Source organism: Melanerpes formicivorus, unplaced genomic scaffold (genome assembly GCF_026170545.1).
Source record: "Melanerpes formicivorus ecotype bairdi unplaced genomic scaffold, bMelFor1.0.p_v2 SCAF_20, whole genome shotgun sequence".
Classification (NCBI taxonomy): Eukaryota; Metazoa; Chordata; class Aves; order Piciformes; family Picidae; genus Melanerpes; species Melanerpes formicivorus.
In genome coordinates this window covers 4453150-4474871 of record NW_027142372.1, presented here as the reverse complement: position 1 = coordinate 4474871, position 21722 = coordinate 4453150, and the positions used below count along the sequence as shown (strand labels likewise).

The window sequence follows — 21722 nt, the reverse complement described above, 5'->3', positions numbered from 1 at the left end:
GTTTAGAAACAGTGAAAATAGTGCTACATATGTCCCTTCATGGACAGCAGGCACTGGCTCCATCTCTACTACTCCAATGGTGCTGGAACTGTCTGGAAGCTGTACTGTCAGTCTGCTTTGGCTGCAGTTTTGATGAATAGGAAATAGACTTTTCATGCCAGGAGTTTTCTAAATAAGCCTACAGATGGTGCTGAGCAGTGCCACCAAGAAGAATTGTCTGTGTTGGTGTCTCAGAGTAGACTGGGCTGCTTAAATGTGAAATTTCTACTTCCTGGCAGTAAGTGGGTTTGTTACTCTCACCCGGTGATAAGGTATATTTCTGTTTGCCCTCAAGTTTTAGAATCCTGGGGGCGGATGGTGTCTTTCTAACATGAGATTCTTCCACATCCACTGTCTCACAAGCTACTCTGTTGTTAATGCATCAGGCTGCATAAGTTTTATTTAAAAAGTTTATTTCTCTTCCTCATGATCACAGGATTTGCACAGGAATTTTAAAAAGGGAAACTTGCATGTTCAGACACTACTGATTTGTGTACCAGCTCGGTTCCGATCCAGCATCTATACATTGCTTTTAGAAACATTTGGTTGAGTCCCTGCCCCACATATAGGCACGCAGCGTTTTCACTTACAGTTTGACTTTTCCAGACACTTAACAATCTAGGAAAACTTAAATGCTGCAGAAGTGTATTGAAATTAATATTAAAAAAAAAAAAAAGCAAAAAATAATAATTTAGGGCATTTCTGTAGCAGAAGTAACTCTAGTACAAACCATTCCATTCCAAATGTCATCAGTTCCAAAATGCAGTCAACAAAAGCAGTTTAACACACAACATCCACCTGCTTGTGAATGCACCTGAAGGAAGTTTATCTGGTTCTCAAACAGAATCAAACAAATGGCTGTAAAGTGAACCAAAGCTTCAGACTGTAACTGGGCCGCACTCATCAGGGACAGTGATGGTCCTTCTGGGGTCTTGAAAGTCTGAAAGTTTACAACAGATGCCAGGTCAATCAGCATGTACAACTTTTAAATGAAAGGAATGCATACACCACAGAGCATTCCTAAAGCCATTTGCTCTTTGGGCATGTACAGCTAACTCAGGCCTATGTTCTCCAACGGTCCAAGAAAAGGTTGTTTCAGTTGGTTCTGTTCTGCAGCCTGTCTTGTACAAAATTTCAATATTGAAATTTCTTGAGCAGTTTCCTTGACAAGATAAATTCCTGAAATAATGCTCTTCTCTCCATTAAATAACATCTTAACTGGAACCTTTTATAAACCACAGATGGAGTCAGTTTGTTCTGTGAATTGTTTCTTGAAAGGAAATTCTCACCTGCCTTAACTAGGGACCGAACACACTCTGGGCATGCTTTTACCTTTTGTGTGCCACAAGGGGGAGACCTGGTTCTGGCACTTAATTTTTCCACTGACCTGACTCCTCAATCCAGCAAAAGCAGTAGTTACTTTTTGCTGGACGAGTTGAGTCAATTTACAAAGCACTACTGCTGGCCAAAAGAAGCAAAAGGAGTGCACAGCCCCAAGCCTGGAGAAGAAGGAAGCATGATGTCCTCGTCTGAGCAAGTGAGGAATTTTAACTCTTCTCCTGTAACTTTGCACTAAATGGAAAAACTAAAACTGAATGGCTTGCCAAGCCTTAAAATTTGGCAGTGCTGTAAGAACAGTAAAATAACTACCTTATGTAGTTGAACCAAAGTTCCATGCATCCAAAAGATTAACTTTGGATTGAGACCAAGCACAACAACTTTCCATTAGAAACAGAATTTCAAATGGGGGCGAAAAACTAGAAGTTGGAAGTTCCTGCAAGTTCTACCACAAGCCAGTCTAATGACTTACAGATGGAGTTTTCTGTTAGTTGAACAAATGCTACAAGGTATTTCTGTCTACTCACCTTCTGTCAAATCTACCCAACTGTCTTCTGTATCAGGTGAAGGGACTGAAATTCCCATTGCTTTCCGGATTCCGTAGGTACTAACAATGTCACCTGGTGTCACTTGTTGTGCAAGCTCTTTCAGGTTACTAGTTACTCTCTCCGCTGAAAAAAAATCCAAAGGGGTTGTCTTTAGAGGCTGTATGCCACACAGAATTGCTGAATGAAGCCCTTCACCCTGTAACCAGTTTAACTATTCAAGTACAAATTGAACTATGCCAATTTTTCTGCAACAGAAGAGTTCTGTTGTACCCTCCGTAGTCACTCACAGTGGGACCTTGAAAAGAGAAAGTTAAGAACAGGAGGAATAAAATAGCTGCTGACAAAGGCCTGCTGCCATCAAAAACACTGAAAGGTGAAGAGTAAGCTCATGATGCCTGGGTCACCCTGAGGCAGCAGCTGGGAGAGCTCTGGTGGCACCCGCACAGCAGCTGTTAGTAATGTCTGGCTTTCGGGACTCAGCATTTAGTCTTGGATATAAACCAGAGAAACTTCTTGTTGCTACAACTGTGGTCTTCCTTCAAGAAGGAAACTGCAATTTAAGAAAGGTAGTATTTGCTCTGGTTTAGACTTGGTAATATTCTCTATTAATGAGGAATTTATCCTGTTGCATCAGAGTGGTTATTTTAGACCACATAATGCGTAGGTGATATTGCACAAGTTGGGTTTACTTGCAAAACAGACTCTCTGCAGACAGTCCTGTCTTAGAAGATTGCCATTAACACAGGCTGTGGAACTGCCTGGGGACACAAGAAGCATTGCTCATTGCTAATTGAAGAATGCATGGGTGGTATAAAAAGAGACATGTAACTTGATCAAACCTGGTATAAAGCTAGCCTGATAGTGAGGACTTGGTAATACTTCAGCAAGCTTGGTTCAAAGGCCCTATAAAAATCATGAAGGTAGAGGTGTGTGGCTATCTCTGGCCCAGAGAGAGCTCCCAGTCAGTACTAATTAAATTATATTAACAAAGAGGAAATGTAATTACTGCTCAAAACTTTCATCTAGACCTAACAGGGCACACATTCTGCAATGTTAAACTTTTGTCATTTTGGGAGCAGATGTAAGTGAGACTTGACTAATTGTGCAAGAATGATCAGAGAAAGTGTATTTACCCAAGTGCAGTTCTCTGTAAGATGGACTCAGAAGGCAAATCATGTTAGGGGGCGGTTTTGTACTGAGTCGTTCATTTTGAGCATCCTGGAGTTCTCTAAGAAGCTTTGTTGTTTCATCAAGTTTCCTCTGGAAGATTTCAGCCTCTGTTTAATGAAGGAAAGGAAAGCCTGACTGGTAAGAGATTTACTTACATTATGATACAAAACGTAGGAAGGGATTGAGAAATTGTAACAGAAGTGCAAGTACCAAGAAAACTCACCCTTGGAATCAAACTCTTCTACAGGCATGCTGAAGTTTGTAACTGCTTTGAGTGCCGTAAGTCTGTCGTTACTGGCAGCATCCAACCTGGCAGCAATATCAATTTCCATAATCTAAAACAAATCAGAAGGGTATTTAGATTGTTTGGGGGGGAAATTGGAACACAGTCTGTTCTACATAACAGGTGGAGATACAAAGGGAGAGCTGTATAGGACACTACTAGTTTCCTATTTTATTTCATGCTCAAATAGAAAATGGCATCTGCCAAACCCGGTGTGGGCAAGTAGTCATCTTAAGACTAGCATCCCAATTGAAAGAAATAAAATCCTTGAGCTTACCTAAACCAGAGTTTAGATAAAACTTTAGCCCAATTTCCAAACCAGCCCAGGAAGTGGCTGCACATAAAGGCCTCAGGAGAGCACCCCTTTCCCTAGAACTGCCACTATGCTCTTTCTAATGCAACAAAGCTTAGCTGGAATGGTTTTAGGGATACACTGCACGCCTGCAAGGGGACAAGAATGCTATGGATCATGTACTATGACTTACATGACAAGTCCACATTAAACCAAGTCAGGCTACAGTAGGAATAAATCATCTTCTGGTTAGCAGCTATAGTTCTAATACATGGTCTGATAGTCACAAACAAAAATAGGTAAGCATTTCTTTCTGCTTCTCCTGACATAGTCTCATTTATGATAACTTCTGGAGATTCCTCTCTCCAAATGCCTACAAACCAACACAGCATCATCGCCAGTCACAGAGGATATGTTTACAGCTTGTCAGTCTTAGTGTGGCTGCACAGGCCTTGCAGTTGTAGGCAGTTTTGCAACTGAGAAGTTAAGTTGGTTGGAGTAATTCAATGAACACAGAAAAATGTTACCTTCACATCCTTTCTTGCATCACTTCTTTCATGTGGCCCTTCAGGTTCCTCCAGTGGCTGAATAGAGAGAGGATTTTTAAAGGTGTCATTAAAATGAATCTTTAAGTTCAAAGCAGTATTTTTATTGTTGTAATGAGCTTTCTCAAACCAAGTTACAAAGTAGCTGGTTTTTAGAGGACTTTTTTCAAATACTGTTTACTAATACAGATTTTTACAACACACTTTGTTGCTTTCAAAACCCACCTGTTTTTCCCCAGTGATGCCACAGAGATTATTTAACAGGGTGGGGAGGCAGGATGATCATTAGAGGCTGAAATGTATTCTGTTTCTATACACAGCTGTATTTTCTTAATAGCCACACCAGTTGTGCTTGAGCCCTGTAAATCAGCTTCACTATCAGGTACTAAAAAAGAGCTAGAGTAGTAATGCCAAGCAAGGGTCTGAACTGTGGCTAGAGGTTGATCTCTGATACATGAAGTGTTTCTAGTATTACTGTAGCTAATATTTGGCCATTAGTAAAAAGCTGTGGTCTGTTTATTTCAATCATTGACAGTGATGTGAAACTCAAACTAAGACTTTTAGTTAACAAAACCATCTTGGGCAGCTTCTCAGCTAACTCTTTGATTGTCAATTAAGTTAAGATCAACAAATTGGCCCCTTTGTTTTCAGTCATGTTTGGCAGATGCAGGCACTGGAATCTGTGCCAGGGGAAGTTTAGGCTGGATGTTAGGAAGAAGTTCGTCACAGAAAGAGTGATTGGCCATTGGAATGGGCTGCCCAGGGAGGTGGTGGAGTCACCATCACTGGAGGTGTTTAAGAGGAGAGTGGATGAGGCACTTAGTGCCATGGGCTAGTTGATGAGATGGTGTTGGGTGATAGGTTGGACATCATGATCTTGAAGGTCTTTTCCAACCTGGTTAATTCTACCCTATTTGGAGAGCAACTGTTTAGCATTTCTACAAATAGAGCAAACAGTTGAGTATAAAAGCACAAGGGAAGAAATAGTTACTAATTCTCCTGAGCTAAACACTGGCTCCTGGGAACATGATAAACTTTCCATGCAAACAAAAAAGCCTTAGCATCATCACTTCATTTTTGAACAACTGGTTATTAGTCTTCTCTTACTAAATGGAACAGGAGCTAGTGCTATTGGGAGTGGGAGAGTAAACAGAGTGTGTAACACAGCTACAATGTTTGCTTAATTTTTGCATTTCACTAATTAAAGTCAGAATAATCCCTTTCCAGAAAATCCATCCGCTGGAGACAAAGCTCAGTCTTCACACTCAAATTTCACCAGTTAAAAGGGAGCCCAGCAATAGGACTGGCATCATCTTTCTCTACCTTTACAACTTGTGTGCTATAACCAAAGGCCAGACAGTACACAGACCCAGTCTTACCGTTTCTAGTTCTCTGAGAGCTCTAGAATGTCCTCCTTTGGTTAGAACATCAAGTAAACTATCAGCCATTAAGAAAGGGTAGTCTTGGGATTTCATCAAAAAATCATGAATACTAAAAGATCAAAAGATACTTCAGGTTAACTACTTTCATACCAAACTTTCAATGGACAAAAAGAGCTATGTAAAAATCAAATCAATATGTACAGCATAGAAAACCAGAAAAGTAGCACAGGATTTGATCTTTAGTTATCTGCCTTTTGTAGCTGAGAAATCATTCTGATTCCTAACAAAAACTGAACAGTGAGGCAGAGTATACTGCCTCAAGCAGCTGTGGCAACTCAACTGGCACAGGCACTGAATGCTTTCACTTAAGTATTACCACATTTCATATGAAATTATATCAATTTTTGCAATACTCATAAAACATAAGGACTTTAACTCTGAAGTTTTTATAACCAAGAGTAATAAAACCAATGAGAATTAATTATTTTAACTATAATAAATAATATGAAGCTCGAGCAGTATACACTATTCACAAATGAAATTGGGAATTGCTCTGGGCTCAACTCTCCCACTATGCCCACAGTGGTTTGGTCAGTATTCGATATGAACACAGACATATCTCACTTGAGGCAGTAAGTTCATTCATTAACATTAAAAAATCCAGTTTGTATAACCATTTGCATCATTCAACATTTTTCTGGCTTTGAACACAAAGCCTTTGGAGTTAGCCATAAACCTATTTTAGACTTTGTGTTCCTGTATATAGGCAGCATCAAAATCATTCAGTGTTGGCTAATTCCACTTTACAGGCAAAATCTTCTATTGAAATACTGGTTTCTTAAACCCCAGTAGTGGCACCATGCTACAGAAAAGCGTTGTTAAGTGACACCAATTCTTTGCCCACACTGCAGAGACTAGCACATGACTGCTTTTGTACCTGAACGCCCTCACACGCACCCTACTTGTTTCATTACCTGAAAGATCCTTGATTAGAGTCCTCCCCGTACGTCGAATAGATTAAGTCAGAATCTTCTTTGCTTATGTTGGCAAACGTGGAGTCATACGTTGGAGCGTAGGAGCTATATGGTCCATAATTCAAATACGTCACTAATGAATAACAACAGCACCAATTACTGCCTCTGGTACGTGTGTGACAATGAAAAGGGCTTGTAAAACAATCTCCAAAAAAGAAACTTTCAGGAATGTTTTTCTTACAGTGAAAACAAACTTTCACAGAACACCACCTGTCCACGCTGCAACATCTTCAGCAACATCTACATCAAACAAATGCATTATTTCCAAATGCTTTATTAGCAAGACTGAAAGACACACACCATGTGTGTCTTTCCACAGCATTTCCAAATGCTTGATTAGCAAGACACACTATGAAAATTGAAAACAGTATGAAATTCTGTAGTACACTGTGAAAATTCATGATTGGTGCCAGTAATAGGCTTTCAGGCTCCCCACAAGGCTCTTTCAAAAGGCAACAAATGCCCTTCTCTATCTCTATGCTCCTCTCAACCTAGATGGACGTTTTCTTAAGTACACCTGTCCTCTTCTATGTGTAAATGAATCTAGACTTCAGGATGTGCTCTTTAGTTGTGTGACACATACCTGCCTAGTAATGAGATCAAGGTGTGTTTGGTTTATAGGGAGGACTTGTTTTTGTTTTGCTTTTTAAATCAGCACTTACCTGGAGTAACCTTGTTTCTTTTATCTTCTTTGAAACCCTGTAACGTATTAACTCCTGACTGTAGTCTCCCTGCTGTCATACCCAGTTTTACAGGGCAGTAGCCTGGTTCTACAATAGGATATAGCAAAATACAGAAACAATGAAAGCACAGTTAAGTGACAGAGGAAGATGTCCAAACCCATTTAATACTTATAACCAGAAACTTCAGAAAAAAACAGAAGACAATTCTCAAAGTTGTGTTTTCCTCCAAATGCTTCATACTGAAGCCTGTGTGTAGTCCTACACATCAATCCAGACAGAATTAAGTGTAGATTTAACCCACACGTTTTCAATGTCAGTCTGCCTCCTTCCTGTCCTCCCCTAAAAGAGGCTGCATCATTAAAAGAGGATCTGATTCTTAATATGAAAGACTATTTATTCATGTTGACATTTTCTACTGCACAAACAGGGGGAAGGGAGAAGGCAAGTTTTCAGACTAGTTACTGTCTGTTCCAGACCAAGGCAGGTCAGCTCTGCAATAAGCTGGCAGAGTAATGTGCCCACACTTTTCTAGATACTGGCACTACACAAAAGGTACTAACGTGGCAAAACGATTCAGGACTCGAACAGTCCCCAGTGGCCAATTTTACACAGTCTGTGACCTTTTAGGTCAGCAGACACTGCACTCTGTATATGGACTAGACTTAAGGGGAATCCAGGAATTAAATGTGTCCAAGCATACTGGAAGGTAGTTTCTTCACCAAAGTCAAAATCTCTCTCTTATAGCTCCCACAAACAACTGTCAGAATGAGAGGCAACAGCCACTGAGGGCTTCCTCCAGCTGCTGGTAACAACAGCCACAACTGGTGCCCATCCACATGCTTCCTCAGGTGCAGCTTTTTAAATACAGATCTCTACCAGACTATAAAGCAGCACTCTCTTCTTAGCCAGCATTTGCTGATCTGCCCCAGCAAAAAAAGCAGCAGACCAGGTAAGTGAAAGCGGCTTGTTATGTGAGCCATACCAACTTACCTCCTGCAGTAAGGTCAACTGGATTGAGAAGGCCTAGAGTTGTTGTACCATCTGGTTTTCTTCTTTCAAATTCACACTGAAATAAGGTTAGACCAAAAACATTAGTTGAAATTCCTAGTCCTTAAACTAATAACAACGTCTAATGTAACTGTCCTATCTGTAGGAGTAAGAAAGGGATTAGGAAAGATCAGCCAGCTCAGAAGTCACTACTGCTTTTTTATTTTCACTAGATAACTTTATTACTGGTAGAGACATAAGGAATTAATAAAGTATGACACATATTCATATTTCTGCAGAGGCTGAGAGAAAATATGTAACTCATATAGACAAGTAAATGTGCCCAGTATTACCAGGCTGCATTCCCTCCTCTTTAACATTAGCAGCTTTTGATAAGACACACAGTTGTTTCAGAGCTACAGGATGTTTGCAGGTTGGATTTGAAACACTTTTGAGGTTGCTACTGTTCATTTTTTCCAACTGCTTTATCTGAAATTTCTAAGAATGGAAGCTGGACTTGCTCTGCTGACAAAAGCTGTTTTTAACAGCAGGATGTTTCACAGACAACCAGGCGTCTGTAAAATGGCGTTAACTGTACTAAAAGCACACCTTGAGTTTCAACTGCCATAAGATGCTAGCAAAGCTTAGTTTATGAAAAGGTAAAAGGAGTTACCCAACACACAAAGAGTTACCTGGCTGTTTGCAAGCCGCCTTGTTAGCTTCCCTCCAGACTCTCTAACAATGCGATCAATCTGCTCTTGCTCCCTTTCGAAGCTGTTGTTCCGTAATCTGTCTTCAAGTAGCTCTTTGTCCCTCCTGTGAAAAAACCAAACAAACAAACTAAACTCACACAACTTAGTTACTGGCTCTAACAGATAATTTAACAGACACTAACTGGATCTACAAGATAGGGGGATACAGTGAAGAAATTTTTTTTGCTAACTATGCAAACTGTTTCTAAACTAACAAAAAGAAAACACCATTTAATATAATGTGACAAAAGATTTAAATCAGCAAATGCTTTTGCTAGGAACTGTAAAGGTCTCTGTGTTTAGCTTACTTCAGCCATACTGATACCCTAGTTTACCATGTTGCTAGATTTTGTCATTACTCCTGTAAAAGCACCAATGGTATTTTGGATAAAATACTACATACTCTGAATTTTAGTAACTGTATTTTAAAGTCAAGTTACTAGTGTCTCAGAACACTGAAAGGGGCATCTCTAGATGTTAAAAGATGCTTCAGGCAGTATACAGTCTGTAGCCTTGCATTTATGTTTCAGATACAGCAAAACAACTACACAGGGAAAATAAAGGTATTTGCAAACGGCTATAGAATAATTTGCAAGCTTTCTCCCAAACACTACTTAGGTAAAACTGACACTAAAATAAAAAATAATTGAAGGAATGGAGTTGATGAGCAGTAGAGGGTTACCTGCATAAAGAAACCCCAATGGTATCATAAAGTTCTGAACTTATTTATTTTTGGTATATGAAGATGCTTTATATAAATGTGGCTCCCTTGAGATGAAGAAGCCTTAGTGTGCATGCAGTACCAGGGAGAAATCCACATCCACTGGTCCCTAAGTTATCATGTTTCAGTAGCATTTACAGGCTGTATTTTACAATTGTTATTGAGATAATACTTCACTTTTTGTGTTCTTTGCTAGGTGTTTTGAACGCTTTGGTATCACTGTCCATAGGTTCTCCTTTGTCTTTCCCAAGACCGTTTTCATCTTCCCCAGTTTGCTGCAGTTCCGTCTTGTCCTTCTGCTTCCTTGCCTTCTGCAGGTCAGCCATGAATTCTATACTTTGTTTCAGGCTCTGGATTCTCTCCTGAAAAACACCAAAATCCTTTTATTTGCTACTTCAATGAGACCTTTCCTAAGGTACCCAAAGAGGATGATTTTATTTCAGTTCCTTCTTTATTAGAATAGAATAGAACAGACCAGGTTGGAAGAGACCTTCAAGATCATCATATCCAACCTATCATCCAACACCACCTAAGCAACTAAACCATGCAACCAAGCACCCTATCAAGCCTCCCCCTGAACACCTCCAGTGATGGTAACTCCACCACCTCCTCAGGCAGCCCATTCCAATGGGCAATCACTCTCTCTGTGTAGAACTTCCTCCTAACCTCCAGCCTAAACCTCCCCTGGTGCAGCCTGAGACTGTGTCCTCTTGTTCTGGTGCTGGTTGCCTGGGAGAAGAGACCAACCTCTGCCTGTCTACAGCCTCCCTTAAGGTAGTTGCATAAAGGCAGTCTAGAAAACAAAATATGACACGTAACAACGTACTATTGAAATTCTAATATGCAAGCACGTGACAAGCATTAGGAAGCTTTTATTAATTTTCAGGAGATTCTTAGAAGAACAGTGGAATAAAAGAGGGATCAGAAAGGAAGAAACTTCTTAAAAACTATTTTGTTTTCTCCTTTCTGTTACCTGGCTAAGTATCTTCATCCCTGAGTGCAGCAGTTTTTTTGCAGCTTTGTAGTAAATGGTGTCTGGTTTGTTGTAAATCATTGCGTTGGTACACATCAGTTTGAAGTTATCCTGTACAGACATTAACAATTTTGGAATGAAAGCTACAATTTGAAAGCATATTGTATTAGAATCCTTGTTGCAAATGCAGTGTCTCAAGCTTCAGGGGAAAAAGAACTTCACATTCATGTTTTAATTAATGAATTTTAGGAATCTAATTAAAAGTTTAAAGAAGAATGTGAGAAAATATAACCAATACTATTAACTGTCATCTGCTCAAGTTCAACTATTAATTACACAGAAATTACATTTCTCAGGTCCTCATCTAGCCCAGGAACGAACTAGAGAATATTTCTGAAGAAAACACAACAAAAGAAGCTCCTACAGCTTTTGAAAGCTACAGCACTGCTTAATCAAGCAGTTACTGCCATGAGGACTGAGCTCATCTTGTTTCAGTAGCTGTGGATGTCTGTGACTAGGTAAGCCTGGCTAGCACAGAGGTGACAGAAGGCAAATGACAAAGTAGTAATGGGCACAGCCCTTGTGTTTTGAGAGACACTACTTTCAAAAAAAGAGGGCAGGGTCAAAGGGAGCAGTCTGACAGAAATACTAACACCTTAATTCTTAAGATCTAAATTGACGACGCTGTAGGTCAAACTGACAGTTTCTATTTAATCCTGCGTAAACCTGAAACCATCCACGTCTTTTGAGAACTATATTTACAAAACAGAAGTTTTTCCACTTTCAAAACTTATTTGCTCACAACTGCTCAAGAAAAAACATTTCTTCAGGCAGAAGTGCTGGTTCTTTTGGAATCTTCATATTCTCATAAAATACTAGAGTAAAAGTCAATTGAGCATAATACACATCTGTAGTCAAATAAAATGCCCAACATTACCTTTAATTCTTCTATGGACTGGTACCCATTGTTCTTGATCTTCTCTTTCATGGTACTAAAATCCATTGGGTTTTTAATGATCATGGAATAGCCAGGGGCAATAAAGTCAGTCACAGGAAATGAAAAGAAAGAACTTGGATCCTTTCTGTTAAGAAATGAAAAGGCAGGGTTTTTATGTTTCAACTTTTGACAAAGACCATACTGAGCTTGGAATTAAATAGGAAAAAAATAAGCTGAAAAGGAATCAAAAACATAGAGCTAGAAACAGCTTGTGTCAGCGTAATCTCTCCCTTTCGAAGGTTGAAAAGATCCCATCTGCAAAGCTGTCTACCAAAAAAGTGCTACAAACCTATTTCAGAAGTTCTCATTTTGGTAACTGCCTGTGCTCCCAGGAAGACTGAAAAAGACCCCATACAAACATCACAAGAAGCCACCTTTCTTAGGGTTTTGCTTTTTGGGAAAGTGGTATTATGTTACTGATAAGGAAAGGAAACAAATGCCGTAAGGATGTATACTTGTCATTCGTGGCTTACTCTGAAATCAACACAAGGGAAAGCTTGTTGCTAGAAGGAAAGGTGCATATTGCTGACTATGATAATTTTTAGGTAACATGAAAAAACATCAACATTACATAAAAATTTTCTAAGACTTTTGGTGATCTCTGACGTGTGCTGATGTTCCTCAGTGCTTCTAATAGCCTTAAAGCTGGTTGGTGTTTTTTCCCTTAGGATCAGCTGATAGGCTGGTAAGTCTCTCCTCCAGAATGATGGTGTTTTAGCTTCTCCCTAATCTCTGTTGCACGGGACTGGCCTCCTATACCACTGATGTCATTTGTCATTTCAGGCCTTTTTCCTGAGGCTCACTCATAACTTCAGAATTTCTACTCCTACTTGCCAAGCTGCTACAGATCAGTAAAAAGCACTGTGCTATATGTCCTGCAGAAACACATAGCACAGACACTCTACAGCACCTGGAGGAAAATTTGTACAATAGCTTCCAACTGAGAGCCAGGATTCAAAACTAAAAGTGGCTGATTCTTTCTGTATGCATGGGAAGGCAGCTAAATCACACACACTTTTTGATAGGTGGTTGTTAGTTTCTTGAAATGGACACTAAGGCCTTAGATATCTATAATTAAGAGAAAGCCCAGGAATAGTTTCAAGTTTAACATGGTGAGACAGGTAAAGGAAAGGATCTTTCAACCACTCTTGAACAAGAGCTACAGGTATTTTTAAGGTCAAGAAAGAATACTTTAAATGACAGACTACTTAAAAGACCAGCAAATTCTCCAAATCCAACTGTTTTAACAAGACATTTGGTAAACATGATAGCAAAAGAACATGGTCTAAGTTTTCAAGTGCATACCTCCTTTTTATAGTAAATATTGCTAAAAAGAGGAGAACCCAAGGTAAAAGAAGTTTTGTTGAATTCATTCTAAACTCTTGTGTCTCTCTGAATTAAGGTTCTAACAAAGAAAGCATCACATTGTTGGAAAGTTGTCCTATTTAAAATGTTTTTATTGGATGTACTTTTAAAGTTGAAACTGGAAGTGTCTGGATGAAGTCTAAACTGAGTAGTTAACAGTATGCAATCTTTAACCAGTACTTAAATTCCTAAAACATTCCTGTCAGCCAATTATTTAGCAATAATATTTTCATACAGCTTTTTATATGCCTTTTCCCTTAACATATGATATTTTCATATCACAGCTCTGAAAGCCTGTAGCACAGATATTTACCTCTGCAGCTGTCTCATGAGTTGATTCAGAGCTTCCTGAAGTGGTGTCTGCTCCACCTCTAGATCAAAAACAAGTAGGGGGAGAAAGGGTGTGAGATAGAATTGACTGTAAGAGGTACTACACTTCCAAAATACTAGAAAACAACTCAGTGAAACTGATGCAACTTGGGAATTCATCATAAATGAAAAGAATACAATGGCAGAAACCACAACAAATATACAGGATCTACGTTTCTTCTTGGCCTTAACTTGATGTTCTGCTCGCTGTGACACAGACACCAGACACCATTCCGCAAAAGAATTATACAGCGGCATACTGCAAAATTTTTGTATGAGGGGTAAAAACACTGAGATGGCAAAAATTGTCAAGTCATTTGCTATAGAAACAGGAAACAATAAAATGTGAGTCAATCAAAACTGCAGTTAGCAAGAGATACTTTTTTTGGTACCTTCCTGTTTTGCTAAAGTACTTGTCAATGGTTTCTCTGGCGGCAGCTCCAATCTGATGGGGGTCTGACATTTCATTTCCTGCTCTCCCTCACTGTCAGCATGGTCTCGATCTCGTTTTCTTCTGTCCTCCTAGAAAGGGAAAGATTGTTACAGAAACCTTGCAAACCCCACATTATTACTGTATGAAATGCTTTCTGGAGTTTTCAAAACCACCTCACATGATTTAAACATTAAGTCTTTAAAACCTTGCATTCTTTATGTACTGTCTCCATCTGCTGGACAACAAAGTCATTCAGCACTGTATCTTGCAATTATTTTTTGAAATGTGACAGTCATTTATAGCATGAAAAGAAAGACTCTGAATTATTCTCTGCACAGAGAATTGGCTCCAGCAAAAGCCCTTAAGACTTCTTTTTTTTCCTAAACCTTAAAAGTAAGAAACTGCTGCAAATAAATGTGTTCTAATTACTTATTACATTAAGAACCCCCTGAGGAAAATACATTTTGCTTCTTTTTAACTCAGAACTTGTAAAGTCTTCATTCTGTGTATATAAATGGATTTCTTTAGACACAGAATTTCCCCCTTTTTAATTTTTTGTATTCATATACTCACCAGTATTTTTGGAAAGATGAGACATTTTAGAGAACGTCACTCCAGTAACCTTTCTAAAAAAAGGTTCCTGGAGAAAAACAATTAGCAAAACTAATATACTGAGTTTGACTGTATTCCAGTTTCAGGATACAAGTTAGAGTTGTATCTGTTTACCTTTTGAAGTGAAGACTGAAGAAAGCTGAAGCTCTTTATATATGTATCTCCCCCCCCCAAATGTACTAGTATTAACACATACCTTGATTTTTCTCTTTCTTTTCTCCTTTTCTTCCCCAGAAACTTGTTTTTCTCCTTTCTTTCTCTTTTTCCTTTTTCGGTCCTTGTGTTTTTCATGTTCAGATTTGTCGTCATACAGGCTGGAATCAAGCGCTGCATTTCCAGTAGAGAGCTCAGCAACTTCACTTCCTCCAACTTTCAGCACCAGTTTCAGAGGCTTTTCTACATATTCTTAAAACAGAGAAATGAATTGTGAGCACCGCACAAAAAGCTCTCGTACTCAGTTCTAGTAAAACGGCACAAGCTCTCCGCTGCCCCAGAGTCCCTCCAAAGGCTGTCACTGCACTGAATCTCATTTTCCTCCCAGCCCCTACAGCTGCTTCTCCGCAAAGCAAACACAGACCCACCGAGCCGAGCCACGCCGTCAATACGCGGGCAGATCGCGGCTCGCCGGGTCGCCCCTGGCTCACCGGCAGCAGGACAGGCGAGCTCCCCGCCCCTGTCCCCCTCCCCACGGCCTCAGCCTCACCCCCAAGTTTTCAAACTGCCCCGCCGGGTGGGCCCAGCCGGGCCGCGCTGCCCCCGCGGCGGCGCGAGAGACAGCAAGGGCCGAGGGCCCACTCTGGAGCCTTCCTACCCGGCGGCCCTCTGTCCGCCCACCTACCGTCGTAAGGGTGCTTGTCCGACTTGTGCTTCTTGTGTTTCTTCCCCATGGCGGCAGCCGGCCCGGACAGGCCGCGCTGTTGTGGAGGCGACTAGCCCCGCCGGCAGAAGCAGGAACGCGGCCGCACAGCGCCCCCTGGCGCTCTGGAGGTACGCCGAGCCGCGCTGCAGTCGGCGCAGGCGCAGTCCCGGGCTGGTGGCAGCTGGTGTGGCAGCTGGTTTGCGGGCTGTGGTGAGCGGCGCGCTCGTGAGCCGCGCGCAGCCTCGCTCGGGCGGGCTGTGTGCTGGTAGCTCAAGCAGGTTCTTCGAGGGCTGTTGCGTGTCCAAGAGGCCCCTCAACCGTTCCCGCCTTCTCCCTGCACAGCCTCTCGTGCCCCTCTTCCCTCACGCAGCTCCCAGACAGCTCCCTCATGTTCCCGGCTCCCATGGTGGAGAGGGGTTCTGCCTGCAGCCCTGTCCTCCCCCACCCTCGTGGGACTGGGGCAGAGCAGTGTTCAGCAGCTTTGGCAGAATTTAGCCGAAATAGCCGCCTGTTTAGCTTGCAGACTCTCCTCTGCCATGGCGGTAAGTGATACTGCCCAAAGGGGGTGCTGGGGGAGCCTGCTTTTCTGGAAGTTTGATTTGCGTTGCGCCCGTCAGGACGCAAGGGGCTGCCAGGCTTGTCTGCTTCCTGGCCATGGTATGGGGCTGTGACCTGGCCACATAGATCTGCTCGAGCATGCAAGGCAGAGTTCCAGCTTGCGGTAGACACTCAGTCCGGGATAAGGGCTGCTAAGAGCAGCCTACTAGACCCTAAATTGAAGAACCTGTGCCCCAATTTGTACCAGCGAGAAGAGCAGAGGCTGTATACGCGTAAGGAAGCGCTGCGAAATGGCAGAGGTGCGCTGGGCTCTGTAGCCATCAAAGGGACCAGTCTTCCTTGTGCCCAAACAGCACAGCAGTGATGGCTGTGCCTGTCCTAGGCAGGTAGGGACAGGGGCAGAGTACTGAGGCTTGCTTGCCAGTTTTGAAAGCAAATTCCGTGTAGTCGGGTTATAAATTTAAGGAAAATATATATGTATTGTCCATTACAGGTTAAAAATAACCTAAACAGAAATTATGACCTCCTAGAAGTGGTGGAAGGTAACACTTTTGCCTTGCCTGGCAGTGCTTCCCAAAACAAGCCAATGGTTTTCAAAATTGCATATAACACTGATACAGTCTTTCAAAGTTAATAGTGTGTTTGCTGGTATCACTTAAACTTCAGTAATTGCCTTCTCAACAAGACTGTGTAGGTCCTGTTTTCTGCTAACACCTATTCTGTAGTGTGTCTTGAAATTTCTCTAAAGTTTGGAGTGCAAGTATAAACGGTGTCTATTTCAAAAGAGGTGCTTTAATTGTATTTCCACCCACTAGTCATGCAAGTATTCCTTGAGTTTGTTGAATCATATGTGATATTTTATAGCCAAAGAATAGTTGTTAATTAGGGGTTCATGATATGTGTGCCAGTACACCTACACAAGGTTTATTTTGAATGCTTGATAAGTTAGAGAAAATCTCTTGTCTGTTGTCCATTCAGTCATTGGGAATTTAATTAGATGTGACAGCTTTGTTCTGCATTTTGCTGGTTGGATTTGCTGTCATTTGGTATCCTACTCAGAGAATTGTGTGGGTGGTGCTCTGGAATAAACCACAATTTTCCTGCTTGATCTTAGTCCAGTAGTTTGAAATTCAGCTATAACAGACACAGTTGTTTTTCTAATTCACATCTGGATCCTTTAATACTCTTATTACACATGCAGTGAATGTTCTTAAGCATACTTTAGTGAGAGTTAGAGGGCTTTTGCTTGGGATATGACCACATGCAGAAAATACAAGGGTAGTAAGTATTTAAAGGACATGTTTTATAGAATGAAAAAAAAGTTGCTATATCCTCTGTTCCCACAAAGGAACTGGCAGACTTTGTGTTTTGATTTTGTTTGGGTTTTTTGTTTGTTTGTTTTTTTTTTTAAATGTTGTATGGCAAGACCATTTGTTCAATTGTTATTCTGAAATTTCCTGACTGATCTTGTCCCAAATTTAATGAAATTGGAGAGAATTATACCTAAAGGAGTAGTGTGAGATGTTAGTAATGTTGAGAGCTGTCCTTTCTAGGTGTCCCATTCAATAACATCCCCTGGAGTAGAGAAAGATACTTTTTCTTAAATGTGAGTGCCCAAACATGTAGCTGGAATACACAATGAGTGTGTGGCATCCTTGCCTCCAGCTCTTCCTCCCAATTAAAAGATGAGTATTTCTTTCCCTTCAAAACCACATATGCAGCCTTTCAAAGCACTGTTCAGCTTGGACCAGCTTATAAAGAGAAGATGCTGCACTTCTCAGCATTGCTGTTCGGTCTTGTCCTTTCTCTGAGAAACAAGCCCGTATTCCCTTTCACTTAGCTGGCTCTGCTACTACCTCTTGCAGCACCAGAGCACTAAGAGTCTCTTCCTCCTCTTCCAATACATTACATCTTCTTAGCCTTGATCAGGGGCAGTACTTCAAATTTCAGGGGAATTCAGTTGGACAAAGAGGAAAGGCAGAAGTTCTGAATGTTTTACAAATCAATGCAAAGGCTGGATTTGACTTGGAACAATTTTCTTTTGTATGTTTGAAAAGTAATTTGTTGTATCACTGTAAAAAAACCAACAAAACCAAAATCCACAAACAAAACACCAAAAAAGCAAACCTTACTGTGGCTTTCTCTTTTCTAGCGATGGCTTTTCATATGTCCAAGATGTTATTTTTCAACAACACATCACATTATTTACAAATTATACATTTGCCCAGTAAAAAGTGAAAGCTGGTGGTTTTCAGAGTTGACTCAAGATTGCTGAAGCTTTGCTGGTACAGTTTATGCCTGGTACCATGGCAGAATAGATGTCGGTGCAGACAGCTACAAGTCTTCAGAAGGAGGAATATTTCTTTCAGATTTGTTGCAAGTCTCACACTGTTTAATGTTTTGCCAAATTCCCATCTACTGAAATACTCGCTGTACTTACCTGTAGTTTTAAACTTTCATTAAAATAAATGATAGCTGGGCTGCACTACAGGTAAGTACAGCCCAGCTATCTGTGTTTGGTGATGAGATTAAAACAGGAATGTAGGCCAGGTGTAGCCCTGGAATGCCTTTTCTTGCTTATCACAGCAGTTAGCTTGTAGAAGCTTAAAAAAATGGATCTGCTGGGATGTTTGGTTTTGGTTTTTTTTCCCCGTATATGACAGTCCCAAGATTTAATCCCTACACAGCAAGAATATACTGTGTATATAGTGTAGGATCTTCTAGAGCATTCTTGCTGCTGTTTGAATTTGAAGTAACTGTAGTATAAACCTCACTTTGAGGTGTAAAATTTTGCATCACATGAAGAGTGGAGCATATAATCTTATCATACCATACTTTCCCTACTTTTTCTTCATTTTTCTTCCTTTTTCTTAACAAATCTTTTCCCTCCTTGTCCCTCCTTGTCCCTCCAACTTAAACCACAGAGAGGAGAAGTTGTAACTATGTCTGTTGTACAGTCTGCAGCAAGACCTTCTACAATATATTGGATGACTGGAGCATACAAATTTCTTTCCTTTCTGCAGTCTTGAACTCAAGCTGGAAAATACAAATTTACCTGAAGTTTCTTCCTTGCTATTTACAATTCTATAACTTTCTTGGATGTCATCTCATCATTTTCCATTTGTGTAGAAGTTCACAGGATCACAGAAAGTCAGGGGGACCTCTGGAGATCGAGTCCAACCACCCTGCCAGAACAGGACCATATAATCTAGTGTGGGTTGCACAGTAACAAACACATCCAGGCAGGTCTTGAAAGTCTCCAGAGAAGGAGGCACCACAACCTCTGTGGGGACCCTGTTCCAGGGTTCCATGTCCCTTACAGTAAAAAGTTCTTCATTACGTTGGGGTGGAACTTCCTGTGCAGTAGTTTACATCCTTTGCCCCTCAGAGTGCATGTGAGAAGAGGCTGGCCCTTCTTGACACCCAGCCCTTATATATTTATAAACATTTATTAAATCCCTTCTCAGTCTTCTCCAGACTAAAGAGCCCCAGATCTCTCAGCCTTTCCTCATAAGGCATGTGTTCCAGTCCTGTAATCATCCTGACAGCCCTCCATTGGACTCTTTCAAGTAGATCTCTGTCCCTCCTGAACTGGGGAGCGCAAAACTGGGTGCAGTATTCCAGGAGGTCTCACTAGGGCAGAGCGGGAGAAGAACCTCCTTCAGTCTGCTGGATACACTCTTAATGAATCCCAGGATACCATTGGCCTTCTTGATCACAAGGCCATGTTGCTGTCCCATGGATAACTTCTTATCCACCAGGACTCCTAGGTCCTTCTGTATAGGGCTGCTCTCCAGCAGATCACCTCCCAGCCTGTACTGGTGCAATTTATGATTCCTTCCCAGATGCAGGACTCTGCACTGGGTGAGGTCAACAAGAGCGCCCATCAAAACTCAGATGTTTTGTGGATGCTTACTTGAACTGATAGTTCAGACCATGACAAGTACTTCAATCTCATGGATAATCTGGACAGGAGAAAAATGTTTATGGGCATAAGCTCCACAGAGAGGGGCCAGCTAATAGAGCCAGTGGAATTACTTGTCAAGGGCTCAGGGAGGAAGACCAAAGGCTGTACAAAGCTGCTGAAGATGAGAAAAAACACCAGCCCTAGACATGCTTGTGGGTATCAGGCTAGGGCTTAGGTGTTTCTTGGGAGGCATGACCAGCCTGTGGGAGGAGGAAGCAGGTCTTGCTCACTTGCTCAGGGAATAGTCATTGCTGGGGTCAGGAAGGATTTTTTTTCCCTTGGGGCAGATTGGCACTGGTCTCTGGGTGTTTTTTGCCGCCTTCTGCAGCACTGAGCATGAGCACTTGTCAGCACTCCTCTGGTCCCTTTTGGCTGGGTTATTGCCCGCTGTTTATGCACCACAAGGGTGGCCTCTCATGCCCTGCAGCTGGGGGGAGGAGGGCTTTTTCCCCCATGATGTGCTAGTAGATGTCCCTGGGGTTTTGTTGCATTTCTCTGCAGCACTGAGCACAGCCCCTTGTCAGGCCTATTTTGGGCCATTCCAGTCAGGTGCCTGCTATTTGTGCATCATGAAGCTGGCCCTCATGCCCCACACCTGAGAGGAGGAATATTTCTATGCTCTCAGGACAGGGCAGCTACTTCAGTTCCCTGGGAGTTGCTTCTTTACCACTGTACCATTGAGCACAACTCCTTGGCAGGACTTCTCCAGGCCATTCTGGCCAGGTTTCTGTTGCTCATGCTCCATAAACTGGCTCTTGTGCCCTACATCTGGGGAGAGGAATCTTTCTGTGTTCCCAGAATGGGGAAGCTTCTTGGGTTCCCTGGGAGTTGCTTCCTTTCCTCTGTAGCATTGCGCAGAACCACTTGGCAGGACTTTTCCAGGCCCTTCTGGCCAGGTTTCTGTTGCTCATGCTCCATGAAGCTGTCTCTCATGCCCCACATCTGGGGAGAGGAATCTTTCTACGCTCCCAGAATGGGGAAGCTTCTTGGGTTCCCTGGGAGTTGCTTCTTTTCCTCTGCAGCACGGAGCAGAGCCCCTTGTCAGGCCTTCTCTGGATCCCTTTGGCTTGATTCTCGCTGCTGCTCTCACACCTCCAAGGCACCACTCATGCCCTAGCTCCCTCAGGCTCTCTTGCACAGACCAGCCTTGACTATTGGCTCTGAAACAGGTTTTAAAAATAACATAAAAGAACATAAAATAGCATAAGATAAAATCCTGTTTGCACTTATATCCTTTGTGTTTTGCATCCTTTCAAGAGTTTTTGAAGCTGGAAACCTCCTGGCATTTCAGGTGAATAACAGGCTCATGGTTCCTCTGTTCATGGTGAGCGCAGACAAGAGAAAAGAGCAGTTCTGCTGTGTGATGCCGAGTTCTGCACAAGCTCTGATGCAGAGCTGAGGGGTCCATCCAGGAAAGCTGCTCTCTACTTTGGGTATCTTAAATGTAGATGATAAAATAAATCAATATGAAGATGGTTTGTTTGCTGAATGAAAGGAAGTAAAAGGAAATAAAAGTTTGTAAATAGGCTTTAACATGGAGTAAATAAGCTGCTAGTTTTAAGATTTTTGCATGTTATGTGCAATATACTGAGTCTCCTGAATCATTTAATTGTAACAGTCTTCACTTGTAAGCTGAATTATCTGGAAGCTATATAAGAAGTAATATTGGAAACTGTATGAGAAGTATCATATAGAATATATTTAAGAAGTAACATACAGTAAGTTTCCTTATAAGGAGTTATATAGCAAGAACAATGGAAACAGTGTAACAGTTTCTAAACCAGAGCTTTACAGATAACAAAATAGGATTTTTTT

The 21722-nt window shown here is 41.5% G+C and overlaps 1 protein-coding gene across 1 annotated transcript; it reads right to left on the bottom strand.

Annotated features, from left to right (window-relative positions):
- Window positions 1–435: 435 nt before the first annotated feature.
- Window positions 436–15492, bottom strand: BRD7 (bromodomain containing 7). The gene is made up of 17 exons (XM_068150555.1): window positions 15362–15492; window positions 14720–14928; window positions 13871–14000; window positions 13423–13480; window positions 11685–11829; window positions 10748–10858; window positions 9952–10136; window positions 8994–9117; window positions 8305–8380; window positions 7294–7401; window positions 6572–6704; window positions 5595–5706; window positions 4198–4254; window positions 3319–3430; window positions 3059–3202; window positions 1905–2048; window positions 436–979 (listed from the first exon to the last, which is right to left on the bottom strand). Exons 1-17 carry the CDS (start codon window positions 15408–15410, stop codon window positions 918–920), a joined length of 1959 nt encoding a protein of 652 aa, XP_068006656.1. The 5' UTR covers window positions 15411–15492; the 3' UTR covers window positions 436–917.
- Window positions 15493–21722: the final 6230 nt, after the last annotated feature.

Bases quoted from the DNA above. Each gene is read 5' to 3' on its own strand.
- BRD7 (XM_068150555.1), bottom strand. From the start codon at position 15,410: ATGGGGAAGAAACACAAGAAGCACAAGTCGGACAAGCACCCTTACGAC. The intron at 14,001-14,719 runs GTATGTGTTAAT...TTCCCTTTCTAG, and splicing joins AAAGAAAGAGAAAAATCAAG to GAGGACAGAAGAAAACGAGA. The intron at 8,381-8,993 runs GTAACTCTTTGT...ACCTTATTTCAG, and splicing joins GGCGGCTTGCAAACAGCCAG to TGTGAATTTGAAAGAAGAAA.